The sequence below is a fragment of the Polypterus senegalus genome, chromosome 3 (assembly GCF_016835505.1).
Source record: "Polypterus senegalus isolate Bchr_013 chromosome 3, ASM1683550v1, whole genome shotgun sequence".
Lineage (NCBI taxonomy): Eukaryota > Metazoa > Chordata > Cladistia > Polypteriformes > Polypteridae > Polypterus > Polypterus senegalus.
The window spans coordinates 62,142,190-62,161,046 of NC_053156.1; the positions used below are offsets into that span (position 1 = coordinate 62,142,190).

Genomic DNA, 18,857 nt, shown 5'->3' on the forward strand with positions numbered 1-18,857 from the left:
CGAGAGCACAGAAAATAAATGAATGGTTAGTTGGAAGTGCCTCAAGCACCAGTAAATTAACCACAATTAATCACAATGCCATCAAGTATAAAGCTCTTTAAATTGTATGATTGTACATACTGTATTAGAACATTACTAGTAATGTACAGTAGTACTTACCAAGTCCTAAAATTAGATAAATCCAACCATTGGTGACCAAAAAAAAAAGATATACAGTAAAGAATAATTTTCCTTTACAGTGTTCAGTCATTGCTACTCTGGTTCTCAGATCTTCAGTAAATCACGTGAATAGCAAGTGAGAAAATGTACATATTATATAACATTCAGGTGCATGCAGGGACTTTATTAACTGATAAACCTGGAGATTTAAAAATTTGTAGTTACTCTAAAGAGTCAGTTATTACATGTATATTAAATATTTTTGCAGCAGTGAGTCAATTTAAGCAATAAAAGTAATAAGCATTAGCAGATGACATTAAGTCCATGTGTTTTAATAGCACTTTACAATGTCATGTAGTGAAAAAGGGGCTCGGACAGGCTTGTGGTTGCTCAACAGCTTTTATAACCAGCAGTTTCTATATTACAAGAAGTAAAAATGATGGAGATTGTAACTTGTGGAGGTTTGGCAAATAACTGCAGTTCAAACTTCTTAAACGAAAAAAAGTACCCCATGGAGTTTTACAATTCTTCGCTGCTTTGGACCACAATGGACAGCAAGCCTTAAGTTTTGCCAATAAATGATAGCATTACAGAAATATTAAATGATCATAATGTGGAGATAAAACAGCTATTAGGGTGTTTTAAATGTGATGTAAATACTGAGTATTCATTTGTTCACTCTGTGTATACAGAAACTGCATAATTCCCATTCTCATTCAGAATATTTACATGGATGACTATTTTTTCCTTTTTTACTTTTACAGTTAACTTATCTCAAGCAACAGGAGAAGGGTACCGGTGTGCAAGCACCTTGTATGGGCACCTCTCCCAGCATTCGACTAATTTGTATTTGGGATCTATTTTGCCATCAGGAATGGCTATCAGATAGGTAAGTAAGAAAATATTCACGCTGAAGTACCCCCTCACAAGGTCAGTTTGAAACTAATTTGTACTTGGAAGTCGCACAGAATGTTACTCTGTTTTAAAATGGATGAATTCACCAATGCTTTTCAGTTGGATGGTTTGAAGCTTCACAAATATGAGCAGTGTGATCTATTTGTGATATCTCAAGAAAAACTGAACTTTCCTGACAAATTTTCTTAAAAAATAATTGTGCCAGAATTTCAGCAAAATCAGTTCACAGGGAGCCAAGATGGTTCACGCGGACAGATGAACAGATAGACTGATATGACAATGACAAAAGGTATTGATTGTATTAGATGTGAATGTGATGTGAACCCTAAAAAGGGATAAGAAAGATAATCTCTGATATTAATATGCATTTTTTAAAAATGAGCATTCTGCTGCACAGCAGTGAGAACAAAGTCAGAAGTATCTACAATACCAGCAAAGCAACTAATTCTGTGTTAGCCACCACCTAACACATTGATATGCTAGAAATTAGGACTATTATATTCCGTTGTAAATATTCTCCTCCACAACTACATTTTTATGGTTTGTTTTACTGGCTCTCTATTCTTTGTTTACACTTACCTCGTTTCCACAGATACTGAGGCTGAATTGGTGGAAGTACTTGAGGCCTCTAGATGTGAATCTTGGGCCCATGAGAAATGTTGTGCCATTGGATAAAAGGCTAAGGTCAAAGTGAAACAGCTGCTCCTGTCTAGTTACTTCAAATATACAGTCATTGAAACACGCTGTCTGCATCTGAAAAAATGAAAATATGCAGTTGAGGATTTAATAACCAGCGAATGTGAAATTTTGAACAATGGTAAAAGAGAAGAAGAAAGTATGATAGCAGGGATACTCATTTTTTGTCTTAGATAGGTCCACATAGAAAGACTGAGTTTAGATAAAGCTGGGAACTCTGGAACTATGAAAGTGCTACATTTATGTTACCACTATTTGATGTGTGATTTCAGTATGTGCACCTCAGATTTGATTTCTTCAGTTGTCACTACAACTGAAAAGAAAAAAAATCACACATGATAATTATGAAAGATACATTAAATATATCTAAAATGCATTTTAAAATCTCAAAATGTTAATTCAGCTTGCCATACCTGCTGTTTGACTATTTTTATTTTGTCCACTGTACAAGCCATGTTTTTATCCTGGTTCCAACAGCTAGTCTGTGTAGGGAGGCTTTTGAGCCATGTAAGGTACATTAGGTGAAGCAAGTCCTTGCAGACTTGACCATAAGGCCTTCTTTCCAGTTCCTGTTTCAACATTATTCTTGCTGCTGGTAAAATCCTTGGTAATTCAGCTGTATGCTTTTTTTGCATCTATATTTTTAATGTTAGTAGAGTCTGCCACAGAGAAATTTGCAGTCAGTGTTGGCAGAAACATACATGGCAGTGGTTAGTGAAATCTCCCATGATTCGTAGGTGACATTGAACAGTGAGTTTGGTCTCCCTAGGAGACCGGGGCACGCTCACAGATACATGTAAAATTAAAGAGAAGGGAATTCATCCCCCTTGGAGACTGGCACGTTACATATTACAGTACGGGTAAGGGAGGCACTTGGATAGGCTTTGGTGCCCCTAAAGTCAAGGAATCCCTAGGCTTGTGCCTACTTGGCTTATGATTAGAGCTGGCCCCGTCTGTTACTATGCATAGTTTTTTTGAGAAATTACACTAAGAAGCTCAGCAACTAAAGGCTTCATAATAACATTCATCTCCTCACAATTTTGTCATGCACATCTTGGGAAGGTCACCTATCATATTTGATGGTCCCATAACACATGCTTTGCAATGATTGTCGATTCAAGAATGATGTTTAAATTGAACATGTCAGTCAGATGGGCCTATACACAGTACACAATTATAGTGCTAGTCTACAGACCACCAGGGCCATATTCATTGTTCATGACTGAATTTAGCAACCTTCTGTCTGATTTGGCTATAAATTATGATCACGTAGTACTGATGGGGGATTTTAATGTACACATTGATGTGGAAACTGACACTTTTAGCAAATGTTTTACTTATTTGTTAAATTCAGTAGGATTTTGTCAGATTGTCAAAGGTCCAACTCATAATCATAACCATACATTAGATTTAATTATAACTTACAAAGTTGAAATTCAAAATTTAAATATTACTCCATTAAATGTAGTTATTTCCGATCACTTCTTAATTACGTTTGATTTAGTTCTGCCCATGCCAGCGCACTCGCAGATTAAAACAAAGACAGTGCGACATCTAGATTGTAATTCTGCTTCAAAATTTATAGATACCTTGAGTAAGTCGAGTGTAATTGTGGAAAACCATTTAGATCAGTTAACATCAAATTTAAATGTGGAAAACAATTTAGATCAGCTAATATCACATTATAATGTGACCTTGAGAGATGCTCTGGACACAGTGGCTCCCCTAAAACAAAAGTGATCAAAGCACATAGAAACTCTCCCTGGTTTAATGAAAATACTCGAGCTCTTAAATTAGAGTGTCGAAAACTGGAGCGCAGATGGAGAACAACAAAGCTACATGTCTTTCAAATTGCATGGACAGAGAGTGTAAATAAATATAAAAAAGCCCTCTTTAAAGCTCGCTCAGAATACTATTCTACATTAATAGATAGCAATAATAAAAATCCTAGGGTACTTTTTAGAGCAGTGGCTAAATTAACAAATGGGAATTCAGATCAACAGTGCAAAATACCAACAGATATTAGCAGTACAGACTTTATGAACTTCTTCAATGAGAAAATTAAAAATATAAGATCCCAGATCTCAGCATCACAGTACAAACCAAATACTAGCTTAGCAGACCCTGCTGCACATTGCATTCAGCACTTTAATAATTTTAATCCTGTAACTCACCAGGAAGTCTTTTTAATTACTAAAATGAAGCCCACTACTTGTTCCCTAGATCCAGTGCCAACAAAACTAGTAATAAGTGCAATGGATGTTCTTGCAGCGCCTATTTTAACCGTTATCAATAGTTCATTACTGCATGGCACATACCTGATGCACTAAAAGTGTCAGTCATTAAACCTTTACTTAAAAAGTCAGACCTAGACCCACACATACTAAATAACTATAGGCCTATTTCAAATTTACCATTTCTCTCTAAAATACTAGAGAAAGTAGTCGCCAGTCAGCTTCAGTCACACCTTACGCATTACAATTTATTTGAGAAATTCCAGTCTGGCTTTCGACTGGTCATAGTACAGAAACGGCACTAACACGGGTTGTAAATGACATTCTGATATCCTCTGATGAAGGAAATTCCACTGTAATTATGTTGTTGGACTTAAGTGCAGCATTTGACACCATTGACCATTCTATTTTACTGTACAGGCTAGAAAACGATGTTGGGCTTACAGGCCCCGTGCTCGCTTGGTTCAGTTCTTATTTATCAAATCGATTCCAGTATGTACAGAAATGTGCAGACAGTACTCCATCATTATACACAGAAGTTCAATATGGTGTCCGCAGGGCTCAGTACTGGGACCTTTACTGTTTTCACTTTACATGCTTCCACTGGGATCTCTCATTAGGAAACATAATGTTAATTTTCACTCGTATGCAGATGACACCCAGTTATACCTTTCATTTAAATCAAATGAAGTTTCTCCGATGTTGTCTTTAATTAGTTGTGTTAGTGAATTAAAGGAATGGATGAATGAGAACTACTTGTCTTTAAATACAGATAAAACAGAGATGTTAATTGTTGGAGGGAATGACGCTGATCACAGCAATATTTTGTCGTCATTTAACTCAGTTGGAATCCCAATTAATTTTACTGAATCAGCCCGCAATCTAGGAGTTATCTTTGACTCTAGCATGTCATTTAAAGCATATTACAAAGTCGTCCAAAACATGTTTTTCCATCTTAAAAATATTAGGAAATTAAGGCGCTTTCTAAATAAACAGGATTGTGAGAAATTAATTCATGCATTTATCTCTAGTAGGATTGACTACTGCAATGCGGTGTTCACTGGCTGTTCAAACTGTTCTCTATACAGCCTACAGAAAATATGAACACATAACCCCAGTTCTTAAATCTTTACACTGGCTCCCAGTTAAGTTCAGGGCAGATTTCAAAATCCTCCTTTTAACATATAAAGCATTAAATGGCCAAGGTCCGGCTTACTTGTCTGAACTTATCATGACTTACAAACCTGAGCACATTAAGATCTCAAGATGCCGGTCTGCTTAGGATTCCAAGGATTAATAAAATAACAGTGGGAGGTCGAGCTTTTAGTTACAGGGCCCCTAAACTGTGGAATGGTCTTCCTGCTTCCATAAGAGATGCCCCTCGGTCTCAGCCTTTAAATCCCGGCTGAAGACTCACTACTTCAGTTTAGCATATCCTGACTAGAGCTGCTGATTAACTGTACATACTGCATCTCTGTTGTTAGTCATTAGCACTATAACATAAGTAACATGATAATTATATTTGAATACTAACCCTCACCTATTCTGTTTCTTTTCTCGGTACCCAAATGTGGCCATTGGTGCCACGCCCACCTGCCAAGTTGTTTGCCTGCCTATGGTAAAGTCATCCCTGATGGAGGATCACAGGAATAATGGGAAAGAGGGGTCCTTTCATCGGAGCAACGTTTCAGCCGTGGCATGGCCAAATGGGGAGGCAGCTAGATGGATGAGGTCTCCAGGACTCTAAAAATATCCAAACCTAATTATGTCATATCATCTACTGTTAAACCGTACTTCTAAAATTTTTATTATTATGCTGTCTTAAGGAATTGTTCTGTTCTGTATATTGTATTGTATTGACCCCCTACTTTTGACACCCACTGCATGCCCAACCTACCTGGAAAGGGGTCTCTCTTTGAACTGCCTTTCCGAGGTTTCTTCCATTTTTCCCTACAAGGTTTTATTGGGAGTTTTTCCTTGTCTTCTCAGAGAGTCAAGGCTGGGGGGCTGTCAAAAGGCAGGGCCTGTTAAAGCCCATTGCGGCACTTCCTGTGTGATTTTGGGCTATACAAAAATAAACTGTATTGTATTGTATTGTACCTGAGTAGTGAAACTAACCACTATACGTGACCAGTTGCCAACCCACTGATTCTTGAACCCAAATCTAGTCTACTCGCAGTTTTTGTTGCCAAGCAGTCAATAGCTAATCTCATAACAGATACCTAGAATGTGATGGGCACCATATCTCTTAGGGTATTTGTTAGCCATAGTGATAAAAGCTCATGAGACACAAGAAGAGATAAGACTCTGAATATTCTGGACTTGGAGTATAACTTATCTCAGGGAGGCACACTGTTACAGTGATCAGCACTGCAGACTCACAGCTCAGGTCATATTTTTGGAAACAATAATTGGTCCAACATAGTTGACAGACACTTCTCTAAACCACATGGACAATTAAAAGACCATTGCACCATTATATTCCACTCAAAACTAGTTTTAATATCTACATTTTCACTGACTTTGGAGCATTTCAAGGAGTTTGCTGAAATTCATGAAAGTGTCCATATTTTCAAAGAGCTTAATTCGGGTGGTTCATTTATCACTTAATAATTACTATTGTGTCTTCAAATTTTGGCCTGTTCTTTTTTCTTGGATTATATGTCTTCAAAAGAATTTCTTATGAAAACTTTGAAATCACTTCAGTTTTTTGTGCAGTATCTTCTGACTCCCCGGTATGAGAAAAACCCCACATATGATATGCCATTCAACTCATCTTGATATCTAGCTATGCAAGACGTTTGCCTCATTTGTACCCCCTTTCCCCCATTTTGGCCCAATAGACCTGAAAAATCCTCATTTTAGGCAATTTTGAGAACATATTTTATTTAGGAAATTACACTTTTATGATAATAAGTAAAGCGATAGTTATACTCAGTAAAATTAATCAGAAGAACTTGAAGTTGGGCATGTCATATCAACCAACCCCAAGGGTTCAACCCCTAATGGGATAAGAAAGGTCACATTTATTCCTTTTCACAATACTTTGAAAAAATGGGGATGGGTAATGTAGGCATATGGAGTGTTGTTTTATTCTGTTTCGAGGCTGTGGATCATGGAAGGTTAAAAATGAGAAATTTCAAATATAAGCATGTGGAGTATCATTTTAGACTATTTCAAGTTCAGTTATTACATATATGATGCTATTTTTTATTTTGATTCTTTAACAGTAGAGAATATTTAGACTTTAAACAATTAAATTGAAGCACACATTTTGATATTTCATACATTTAATGCAATTGTTCTTCTACCTCAAGAAGTAAATCAGAACACTACCTATGAACACCCCGAATTAGGATGGCTTACGCGAAATCAGAATTTTGCTGAATTATTGCTGTAATTTCAAATTGTGACCCTTTTTGTATACAGTAATCCCTCACTATATCGCGCTTTGACTTTCGCGGTTTCACTCTATCGCGGATTTTAAATGTAAGCACATCTAAATATATATCACAGATTTTTCGCTGGTTCGCGGATTTCTGTGGACAATGGGTCTTTTAATTTATGCTACACGCTTCCTCAGTTTGTTTGCCCTGTTGATTTCATACAAGGGACGCTATTGGCGGATGGCTTAGAAGCTACCCAATCAGAGCACGTATTACATATTAACTAAAACTCCTCAATGCTATAAGATATGCATCCCGCGCGGAGCTTGATTGTTTGCTTTTCTCTGCCTCTCTCTCACCCTCTCTGACATTCTCTGCGCCTGATGGAGGGGCTGTTTGCACAGAGGCTGTTTGCTTAAAAGATACTGACGTTCCTCTAAAAAAATGCCGCTTTATTGCGGTGCTCGGCATATTTAAAAGCACAAAAGCACACGTATTGATTTTTTGATTGTTGCTTTAATCTCGCTCTCTCTCTCAGACGTTCTCTGCGCCTGACGGAGGAGATGTGAGCAGAGGGGCTGTTTGCACAGAGGCTGTTTGCTTAGAAGATACTAACGCTCCTCTAAAAAATGCCACGGCAAACTTAAAAGCACACGTATTGATTTTTTGATTGTTTGCTTTTCTTTGCGAGCGCTCTCTCTCTCTCTCTCTCCCTCTGAAATTCTCTGCTCCTGAAGAGAAGATCTATTTGCATTCTTTTAATTGTGAGAAAGAACTGTCATCTCTGTCTTGTCATGGAGGACAGTTTAAACTTTTGACTAAAGGGTGTTATTTCATGTCTAGAGGGCTCTAATAATGTTAACAGTGTGGGAGAGTTTATAAGGGCTTAAAATATATAAAAATAACTACACAAACATATGGTTTCTACTTCGCGGATTTTCGTCTATCGCGGGGGGTTCTGGAACGCAACCCCCGCGATCGAGGAGGGATTACTGTACTATATTTGAATTTTGGGCTATAGTTAGCGTTTGTCCTTTTTTGCCAAATAATCTCTATATTTTGAGTTTGGACTTTTTATTTTAGTCTTGTTTTCTTGATTATTACTGAATTTTAATTAAATAATTTATTTTGTAACTTTAAGTGTTTTACAACAATCTACTTAAAATGATCAAGTCTTTATTGGGGCTTATGGCCTTTTCTTTTATTTTCACGAATGAATTATAAGATATTGTTTCAACTATTACAGTATGTTTCATTATGCATGACGTTCCCAGAGAATCACTTAAGCCATTACAGTAAATAGATGGATGGATACGTATTAATTAATGGTTATATGCCATATTATATATCATGATACTGGCTATCTCATAATTCCTAGAATTAATAAAAAACTGCTGAACAGCCATTATATCATTTCCTCCTAAACTCTGCAGTGACAAACAACCTCACTTTAAACATTTATTCTGGGGCTGAAGACACAACATTTTACCTCCATCAACTGCAGTTAGAGTCTTTCCAAGTTATTCATGTTGAATTTCAGTCATTTACATATTAGCTGCCATATCTGCCACAATGGCTATCACATTCAAGCCTGCTGGGTGCCCCATTTATTGACCATATAAACCTGTAGGCCTATTTAATCAGGCGATGAACCCACCTCCCTCTCCGCAGTTTCTGCACACTGGTTCATTGCACTACCAATGAATCACTCCATTTTACCAGAGAAGGGCTGAAGGGTCAGGCCTACTTTCTATTAAGTCTAATAAGAACTCTGTAACTCCATACATATTTCTTACTGATAGTGATGCTTCAGACAAGTCAGGAGTTTACTTTTTCGTAATTTTGCTGTTGTTGTTTTGTATAATATTTTTTGAGCTTCTGTAGAAAGATAAATTTCCCCCTAGGGACATATAAAGTAACATCTATCTATCTATACTGGGCATTGCTTTTATTATAGTTTAAACTCTGCACATGCTACTGTGAGAGAAACTATTAGTTCTTAAAAAAATGCGGCTTTTTATATATTCTCTTTATCCCAAGAATATATCTGCCTAACTGAATGCCTTTTATTTTAAATGCAATTTGTACAGATTTGAGCCACAGATGAAAAAGAACTGAATTTGGACTCCAAACGTTTATAACATTCCACCTACCAGGTTGCTTTTGGTGTGATCTCCACAAGGAAGACATGCCTTGAGTCCATATGGATGCTCCAGGTTAAGGTAAGTGTTAGAAGGGCATTGATGGCAGGTACCAGTGTCCACCTCTATGTAGTGTCCTGCAGGGCAGGGGACACATGATTTTGATGAGCCCAGAGCACAGTGACGACACCGTGACGCCACACCATTTACCACATTTGTCACATTAATGAAGTAGATTTTCGCCATGTCAGTGTTGAATTTTCTTTCCTAAAAGACATTATAAACATTTACAAATTAATACATATTTCAATCATTGATCATTTCAACTATTGTATCAATATCAGGTGACTGAGGGGTATAAAAGTTTCCAAAGGCCACAATTTTTTTTTTAAGAGCTTGGAAGTGGATAAGCATTAGAGGTTCTTGTTTAACTGGTCTGATAGTTAGGCTGGCTTCAGCGACACAGACTACTGTTGGGCTATAACAAAGTGTAAAAATATTAATTATCCTAGATTAAGAAAAGTTCACCTTAACAGCTCGCCTAGTCACACCTGATTACATTTGTAATAGATAGCATTTCATAAATGTCTTATAAAGGGACAGTAATGTCATAGTCTATACAGCTATTTGAAATATAGAGCAGTTTCCTCGGCTCAAGCTGATGTGAAAACAACTTTGATACTCCATGGCTTAAGCCTGACTGTTTATTGCAGAGTGACTTGGAGCCAGAAGCCATCTGTACATGGGTACATAAATCAATATTATCTGCTGAAGCAGGGGATCCAAGGGCAACACCACAAGGTGACAGAAAAAGGAAGCTAATTAACTCAGTCATATGATACGCCAATGAGGGATAAAAATGATGCATTCAGACAAAGACTCCTTGTGGGTGACAACAAGTATTATAAAGCAACATCTCATCTGGCAAAAGGAACAAAGAGGAGAAAGAGAGCCAGCCCCCCACCTCATTTAACAGCTTGGCAGGCCAATTCAGGATTGTTGACTGCATGGAATCTACTGCAACAGCCTTGTACTGTGTGGCTGGTCATGGCGTTGCACACGTAAACACTCAGGATCATGTGTGTTAGAATGAAGGATGGTGATATTGCAGCAAATCCTGAATTTTACAGGTATCAGATCAACCACTGAATTTGTACACTTTAAAAGTAGGTATAAAGATGCTATACAGCCCCTCAGTCCTTTGATTACCTGGTAAAGTTCACAGCAACAACAGGCATTTAGGAAAATGATAAAATGAAATATCACAGTTAACAACCAAACAGTTCTACCGTAAAGCCTCCCCATAATAACTAACCAAACTAACATACACAACACATAAAACACTCTGTTTGATTATGCTGTCTTAAGCGTATAAGACATTTATGAAGTAGACCTGCCTGACTGTGAGGGTTCAATGGTCAGATGGCAGTCCACTGACGAACAGCTTCCCAAAATTGAACAGGCAACTTCTCCTGCCATTAACTCTGGACAATTTTTTTTCTCAAAAGTTTTGCTTCCTGAAAAATGTTTTAATGATTATGATAGTGGGCTTCAAGCTGAATCCAAATATAATTTCAGACTTAGCACATAGAAATTTTGAAAAATATAACATTAATATTTACTGAATTTAGCGTGTTTAATCACTTAATGATGCTGAAACATTACATTAGTTCAACTGAGCTAAAACTGTTTTGCTCCTGATTTCCATTTTTACTCAGCATCTGATGCTTCTCATTTCAGTGTCCAACAATATTCAGCCAGTACTGAAGGATTCTAATACCATTTTTCCATCATTGCAATGTCCTGGCGAAACCTTTTACCATGTTCAATACTGACTGCACCAAGATTAGCAGGGAAGAATTCCAAGTGTGAATGTAGAAAATTAATCTTTAGCAAAATATTTCACTTCATGATTTTGTATGCCCGAAGCATGTTATCAACCAGATTTACATAGTTTGCTGCTCTGTAGATGTCAAGAAAATTCTTAACAACATACATGAAAGTCTTCCATGTGATTTACACCAGCCCAATTGGCAGTTCTTTGAATTGCTTATCATTGATGATTTCTATGATTTGTGGACAAACAAAAATCCATCCATCCATCCTCTTCCGCTTATCCGAGGTCGGGTCGCGGGGGCAGCAGCTTAAGCAGAGAGGCCCAGACTTCCCTCTCCCCGGCCACTTCTTCCAGCTCTTCCGGGAGAATCCCAAGGCGTTCCCAGGCCAGCCGGGAGACATAGTCCCTCCAGCGTGTCCTGGGTCTTCCCCGGGGCCTCCTCCCGGTTGGACGTGCCCGGAACACCTCACCAGGGAGGCGTCCAGGAGGCATCCTGATCAGATGCCCGAGCCACCTCATCTGACTCCTCTCGATGCGGAGGAGCAGCGGCTCTACTCTGAGCCCCTCCCGGATGACTGAGCTTCTCTTCTTACCCTATCTTTAAGGGAAAGCCCAGACACCCTGCGGAGGAAACTCATTTCAGACTTCAAACAAAAATGCCTTCCTTAATCTTGGTACCAGTTATTCATGGAAACAAATGCATCAAAATTTAAAAAATCCTTCAAATTACTTGTTTAACGCTTTCGCAAAATTCTTAATCAGTCCAAGGTTTATATGAAGAGGAAGCAAAAACATTCTTGTTGGGTTAACACGTGGTTTATGTACTTTTCTGTCCTGGAACAAAATGCAGCCAAGTTATTCTTAACCTAGCAAGACTCCTTAGCATGGCTGTCACATTCCAGTATTTGATATATCCAAGTTGCATTCCTTGTAGCAATGCAACTACATTTAGATCACCAGACATGTTCCATCTGTAGTAGTTGTTTTGTATAAGTATTCTTTTTAAATAGTGGTAGAGTACCAATATTTTTGGTCTCAAATACAAAACTATGCAAATGCAATAGAAAGGTATCTGACAGGAAAATTTAAAGTTGATTTTTGTGATCAGCAGGCCAAAAGTAACAATATACATACACCAAGAACTGTTCAGAAAGTTAAAACTTCATTGTCCACTATAATTAGAGTTCATGCCATCAGTACATCCTAGAAATAATTGGAAGTGTGTCTTTCTCTTTTAGCTGCAGAATGTTTTCCCTAGCCACACTCTTGTTTCTGGTAGATGTATATTCCTTCAATGCTGGAAACACTCTTCATCAGTCATGCTTACTTCACCAAGGTTATTCTGCATTGAGATCCAAATGCTTCACACCCACCTATTTCAAGTTAATTTGTAACCCTTAAAAACATCCCACGGATCAAAAGAAACTCACCAGAGCTGACCTCAATTTAGTATTTTTGTTGTCCTCTTTACAATACAGAAAAAACCACACAGGCATGGACAAAAATATCAATCAAATGTTAACACAGAAGAGAAACCAAATACTGTATGTGCTATTGCCATAATATTATAGTACTGAATGACTGCCATTATGCAAGTAGGTGGTATTTCATATTCTTGCTGTAGCATTTAGGCAGCACTGTTGCTTATGTTTCTAACTCAGACTGTCATTATCCATCATACATCAAAAGTGTCCCCCTTTGTTGATTGGCACCCTGTTGAAAGTAATGCCCTATTTATTTAATAGCACCTGAATTAGCTCTCTGCTGCCACCAACACTTTCTCTTTGCTTGTGAAACATGTTGTGTATCAGTTGCCTTCCATTCAGGCAATGTACTGTAGTGGGTTGTGGGTTCAAATGCTACTACTGACACTGTGTGACCATGAGCAAGTCACTTCACCTGCCTGTGTTCCATTTGGAAAAAACTGTATCTCAAATGTTCTATGTTGACTTGGATAAAGGAATCAGCCAAATAAATAAATGCAAATTGTACCCCTTGGTGTCAAAAGGAATGTCAGACCTCAGAATATTTAGGTTCTAAATGCAGACATGAGCCTCAAGTAGGCATCCATTTAACTCAAAGCATTCCAGGAGGAAGATGGCCAATCAATTTCTTGGTGGCTCTATGTTCTTATGCTTTGAGCAGTTATGGTTTGGATTACTTAGTGATTAACCTCTCCTTCTCTCTCTCTCTCTAACTGTATGCTGTTGGTAGAACAATATTAATATGTTACAATAATGTATTTGGTGGAAGGAAACCAAAGAACTGACTCACATGTCATTCTCCCTCTGTATTTTCACCCAAAGAAAAAAAAAGGCTAGGAATTCTTTGATATTATTTTCATGCACCTTACCATAGATTGGCTTTTTGTACGCTGAAATGCCCAGGTAAAGCTTGTTGTGTAGTTAGAAGTCACAATGTATGTATAAGACTGTTTGAAAGCAGAGTCACTCCACTGTTCAACTGAATTGGTATGCCTTTCATTCGTGCCCTGCGGAAAGTGGAAGAAGGGAGCTTAGAATAATGAAAAATAATCAGCAGTTCAAGAAAGACATCCTCAGATGTTTTACAGGTATTAAAAATGTTTCCATCCAGTGTATTTTATCTACCAGCACCCTGTGGCAGCACATAATCAATGTGGTTGATTTAGTTTACACTTCACTTTAGAACACAATTTTACGTGGCACAAGTTAACATATACACCAGTTGTAAAACTTGAAAAATACCACATTTATTCTGTAAATGTTGCTACATAAATTTAAAATGATTTTAGAATAAGACTGCAACATAATAAAATGTGAAAGTGATGATGTTTGAATATTTTCTGAAAGCACTTTTACAGTATGTGATTGTGTCCACTACAGAAGCTGCTGTACAAAATAATGAACAAACGATCTTACCGCCATAAAGTAAAACTTGCAGTCGCCGCTACATATGGTTTCAAAGACAAATGTTACCCTTGCCAGCTCACTGTTCAAGAAGTCATCAGACACAGAATGTGGAAATCTGTTAAAATAGCATCAGGTAGATGTCAGTAGTAGTAGTAGTAGTAGTAGAAGAAGAAGAAAAAGCATTGTCAGAGGCAGACATTGCTATTTTTTCCCTGCTCTATCATCAGGGTGAAAATGACACCAACTGTGGGAAAGTTCAAAATCTATACATCTACAGTCTAGGGTGATGGCAGGTGGTGCAAGGCTGGCATTGGAGACAGGAAGACTCATTAAGAGATAAAAAGCAAAAAAGGCAAAAAGGCACAGTGGAAAGAGGGAAAGCCCCATCATGATGCTTTATTATGTATTTAATATCTACTATTTTGAAGTGACATTAGGACATCTTGCTTTTTAAAATGTATTAGATCACAGCATCAAGAACACAATTTAAAAGCATTTTGTTTTCTGTTATTATCCAAAGTGTAGAAATCCATCCATCTATCCATCCATTATTCAACCCACTATATCCTAGCTACAGGGTCATGGGGGTCTGCTGGAGCCAATCCCAGACAACACAGGGCACAAGGCAGGAAACAAACTCCGAGCAGGGCACCAGCCCACCGCAGTGTAGAAATCCTGGATTAAATTTAACATAAAGATAGCAATACTCTGAGACAAAAAGCAAAATCTGGCCTCGCTTTTAAAATTTACAAAGAAAAATGCTTCACTTTAGATCAGTGGATCACAACCTACTTTTGGATGCTTGTGTTTGATGCCCTTCCCGCTCAAACGATCGCCCTCGATTCAACAAGGTGGAACCCACCAAACATTTGGTGGTCACTAAGACACTTGTACGCGAAAAAGTGGGTTGTGACAGTAAAAAGGCTGTTAATAGATCACAGCCTATAGACATTTAGCCTTCTTTGTTTTTGCAAGTGGGCTTGACATCTCAGCTATTACTTTGTCCTAAAAACCTAACAATCATTTTGTCTGTGGATTTCCCCAAATTCTCCTTTTAAAATTTTTTTATTTATTTTTATTTTTATTTTTATTTATTTATTTATTTATTTTTATTTATTTATATACTGTATATATTTTTTAAACTATTTTAGCTAAAATAATACTTAATAACCCATGTACTAAAGCACAAAGTGGTATTATTTCAGCTTTAAGTCTGCCTATTTATGCTCAATCAGTTTTCAAGATGTAATGTGAATATTTGTTATTTCCAGCATCAGGAAAGTGATTTAATAAGCTCAGTATATAGGCCTTCAATCACAAATGTCAAATCAGTATAGTAATGACCTTATTAAATTAGCCATTATATATTGTTTGCATATACAGTGGGGGAAATAAGTATTGAACGTGTCAGCGTTCTTTTCAGTAAGAGTATTTCCAATAAAGCTATTCATATGAAATTCTCACCAGGCATTGGTATTAATGCAATAAATCCACTAGTATAAAGAATTCACAACATTAAAGGCCATTAATAAAGGTATGTGTAATAACATGGAATGACACAGGGAAAAAGTATTGAACATGCTAAGGAAAAGCAGTACACCAAAGCAAGGAAAGGCAATGAACCAGCTGAAATCCACAAGTCGTTAGAAAGTAATTCCACCTCCCATCTGTGCAAATTGATGTCAGCTGGGTTAGTACATATTGATGGGCTATAAAAAGGTGTTTTGCTACCAAGGTGTCTCACAAGAAACATTTTATGATGAGTAAAAGAAAAGAGCTCTCCCCAGACCTTCACAACCTGATTGTTGCAAATCACACGAATGGAACTAGTTACAGATGTATTGCAAAAACATCCGAATCTTCCAGTAAGCACCAGTGGAGCTATCATCCACAAATGGAAGGAACATCACTCCACCATCAACCTCCTCATGACATTTCTAAACAGGAAGCCAGAAGGATAGTCAGAAGTCTAGCCCAGGTGCCAAGGACCACTCAGAAAGACCTTCAGAAAGACTTGGAGGCAGCAGGTACAATTGTTACAGAGAAAACAATAGGCAAAGCACTCCACCGGCATGGCCTCACCCCGCAAGCACCAAAGTTGCACTTTTTGGCTGTCATACTACATACCATGTTTGGAGGAGAAATGGAACTGCACATCATCCAAAAAAATACTACACCAACAGTGACATTTGGAGGTGGAAGCATCATGGTGTGGGGCTGTTTCTCATTTCATAGTACTGGAAAACATCAACTAATTGAAGAAGTGATGAATGGAATCATATACCGAGATATTCTGCTACCATCCAACAGGACGATGAAACATGTGAAACTTGCAATTGGTTTCAGAGAAAGAAAATCAAGTTGTTAGAATGGCCCAGTCAATCACATGACTTAAATCCAATTGAACATTTGTGGAAGGAACTAAAGATCAGGGATCACAAGAGGACTCACCAGGAATCATCAAGATTTCAAGACAATTAACATTGGAAGAATGGGTCAAAATCACACCTGACCATTGCAGGTGATTGGTTTCTTCATACAGGAAGCATCTTGAAGCTGTCATTACAAACAAAGGCTTCTCCACTAAGTATTAAATTAGCGTGTTCAATACTTTTTCCATGTTTCATCCCACTTTATTACACATACCTTTATTTATGGCCTTTAATGTTGTGAATTCTTTAACTCAGCCACAGGGGATGCACAAACCAGTGTGTTTCTTCATGCAGGTCCCAAGCCCAGATAACGGGCATCCGGTGTAAAATTTTACCAAATCAATATGCGGACAACAATGCAAATTTCCATATCGGATCAGTCGAGCCCCGGGTTAAAAACGACTGCCACCATTACTGTTAGCCAACAGGGTGCCCACGGAAATTGGGCTACTGTTGGCCAAAGAAGAAGAAAAAGAGGGGGAGGCAGGAGGAGAGTAGGAAAGTAAAGAGAATGGAACTTAGGGTAGGAACTTTGAATGTTGGCAGTATGACTGGTAGGGGAGCGAGTTAGCCGATATGATGGAGAGAAGGAAGGTTGATATATTGTGCGTGCAAGAGACTAAATGGAAGGGGAGTAAGGCCAGGTGGATCAGAGATGGATTCAGATTGTTCTATTATGGCGTGGCTAGGAGGAGAAATGGAGTAGGGGCTATTTTGAAGGAACAGTATGTCAAGAGTAATGATTATGAAGCTGGAAATTGGAGGTGTGATGATAAATGTTTTTAGTGCATATGCACCACAAGTTGGGTGTGCAATTTTGCCAAAATGGACATGGCTGTGATGAAACATACTTTTTAGAAGAGGGAGGAACATAGGGTTACGTAAAAGAGTGGAGGAACATGCACACAGGTAGATTACATCCTATGCATAAGAGTTGATCTGAAGGAGATTGAACACTGCAAAAGTGGTGGCAGGGGAAAGTGTAGTTAAGCAGCATAGGATGGTGGTCTGTAGAATGATGTTGGAGATCAAGCAGAGGAAGAGAGTGAGGGCAGAGCCAAGGATGAAATGGTGGAATTTGAAAAAGGAAGAATGTGAGGTTGAGTTTAGGGAGGAGGTGAGACAGGCACTGGGTGGCAGTGAAGAGTTACCAGACAGTTGGGAAACTACAGCAGATGTAGTAAGGGTGACAGCAAGAAGGGTGCTTGGCATGACATCTGGACAGAGGAAGGAGGAAAAGAAAACCTGGTGGTGGAATGAGGAAATACAGGAGAGTATACAGAAGAAGAGGATGGCAAAGAAGAAGTGGGATAGTCAAAGAGCTGCAGAAAGTAGACAAGAGTACAAGGAGATAAGTCGCACGGTGAACAGAGAGGTGGCGAAGGCTAAAGAAAAGGCGTATGATGAGTTGTATGAGAGGTTGGACACTAAGGAGGGAGAAAAGGACCTGTGCTGATTGGCTAGACAGAGGGACCGAGCTGGGAAAGATGTGCAGCAGGTTAGGGTGATAAAGGATAAAGATGGGAACGTACTCACAAGTGAGGAGAGTGTGTTGAGCAGATAGAAAGAGTACTTTGAGAGGCTGATGAATGAAGAGAACGAGAGAGAGAAGAGGTTGGATGATGTGGAGATAGTGAATCAGGAAGTGCAATGGATTAGCAAGGAGGAAGTAAGGACAGCTATGAAAATTATGAAAAATGAAAAGGCCGTTGGTCCAGATGACATACCTATGGAATCATGGAGGTGTTTAGAGTTTTTAACCAGATTGTTTAATGGAATCTTGAAAGAGAGGATGCCTGAGGAGTGCAGAAGAAGTGTACTGGTGCCGATATTTAAGAATAAGGGGGATGTGCAGGACTGCAGTAACTACAGGGGAATAAAATAGATGAGCCACAGCATGAAGTTATGGAAAAGAGTAGTGGAAGCTAGGTTAAGAAGTGAGGTGATGATTAGTAAGCAGCAGTATGGTTTCATGCCAAGAAAGAGCACCACAGATGCAATGTTTGCTCTGAGGATGTTGATGGAGAAGTTAAGAGAAGGCCAGAAGGAGTTGCATTGCGTTTTTGTGGACCTGGAGAAAGCATATGACAAGGTGCCTCGAAAGGAGCTGTGGTATTGTATGAGGAAGTCAGAAGTGGCAGAGAAGTATGTAAGAGTTGTACAGGA

The 18,857-nt window shown here is 38.3% G+C and overlaps 1 protein-coding gene across 1 annotated transcript in view; it reads right to left on the minus strand.

Annotated features, from left to right (window-relative positions):
• The window catches only part of elapor1 (endosome-lysosome associated apoptosis and autophagy regulator 1), a 110,833-nt gene that overhangs the window by 25,339 nt on the left and 66,637 nt on the right, over window positions 1-18,857 (minus strand). Inside the window, exons 12-15 of the mRNA XM_039747304.1 lie at window positions 14,269-14,374; window positions 13,722-13,859; window positions 9,544-9,798; window positions 1,654-1,827 (exon numbers count right to left, since the gene is read on the minus strand). Coding sequence (XP_039603238.1) covers window positions 1,654-1,827; window positions 9,544-9,798; window positions 13,722-13,859; window positions 14,269-14,374 — 673 coding nt within the window. The remainder of the gene's footprint in view (window positions 1-1,653; window positions 1,828-9,543; window positions 9,799-13,721; window positions 13,860-14,268; window positions 14,375-18,857) is intronic.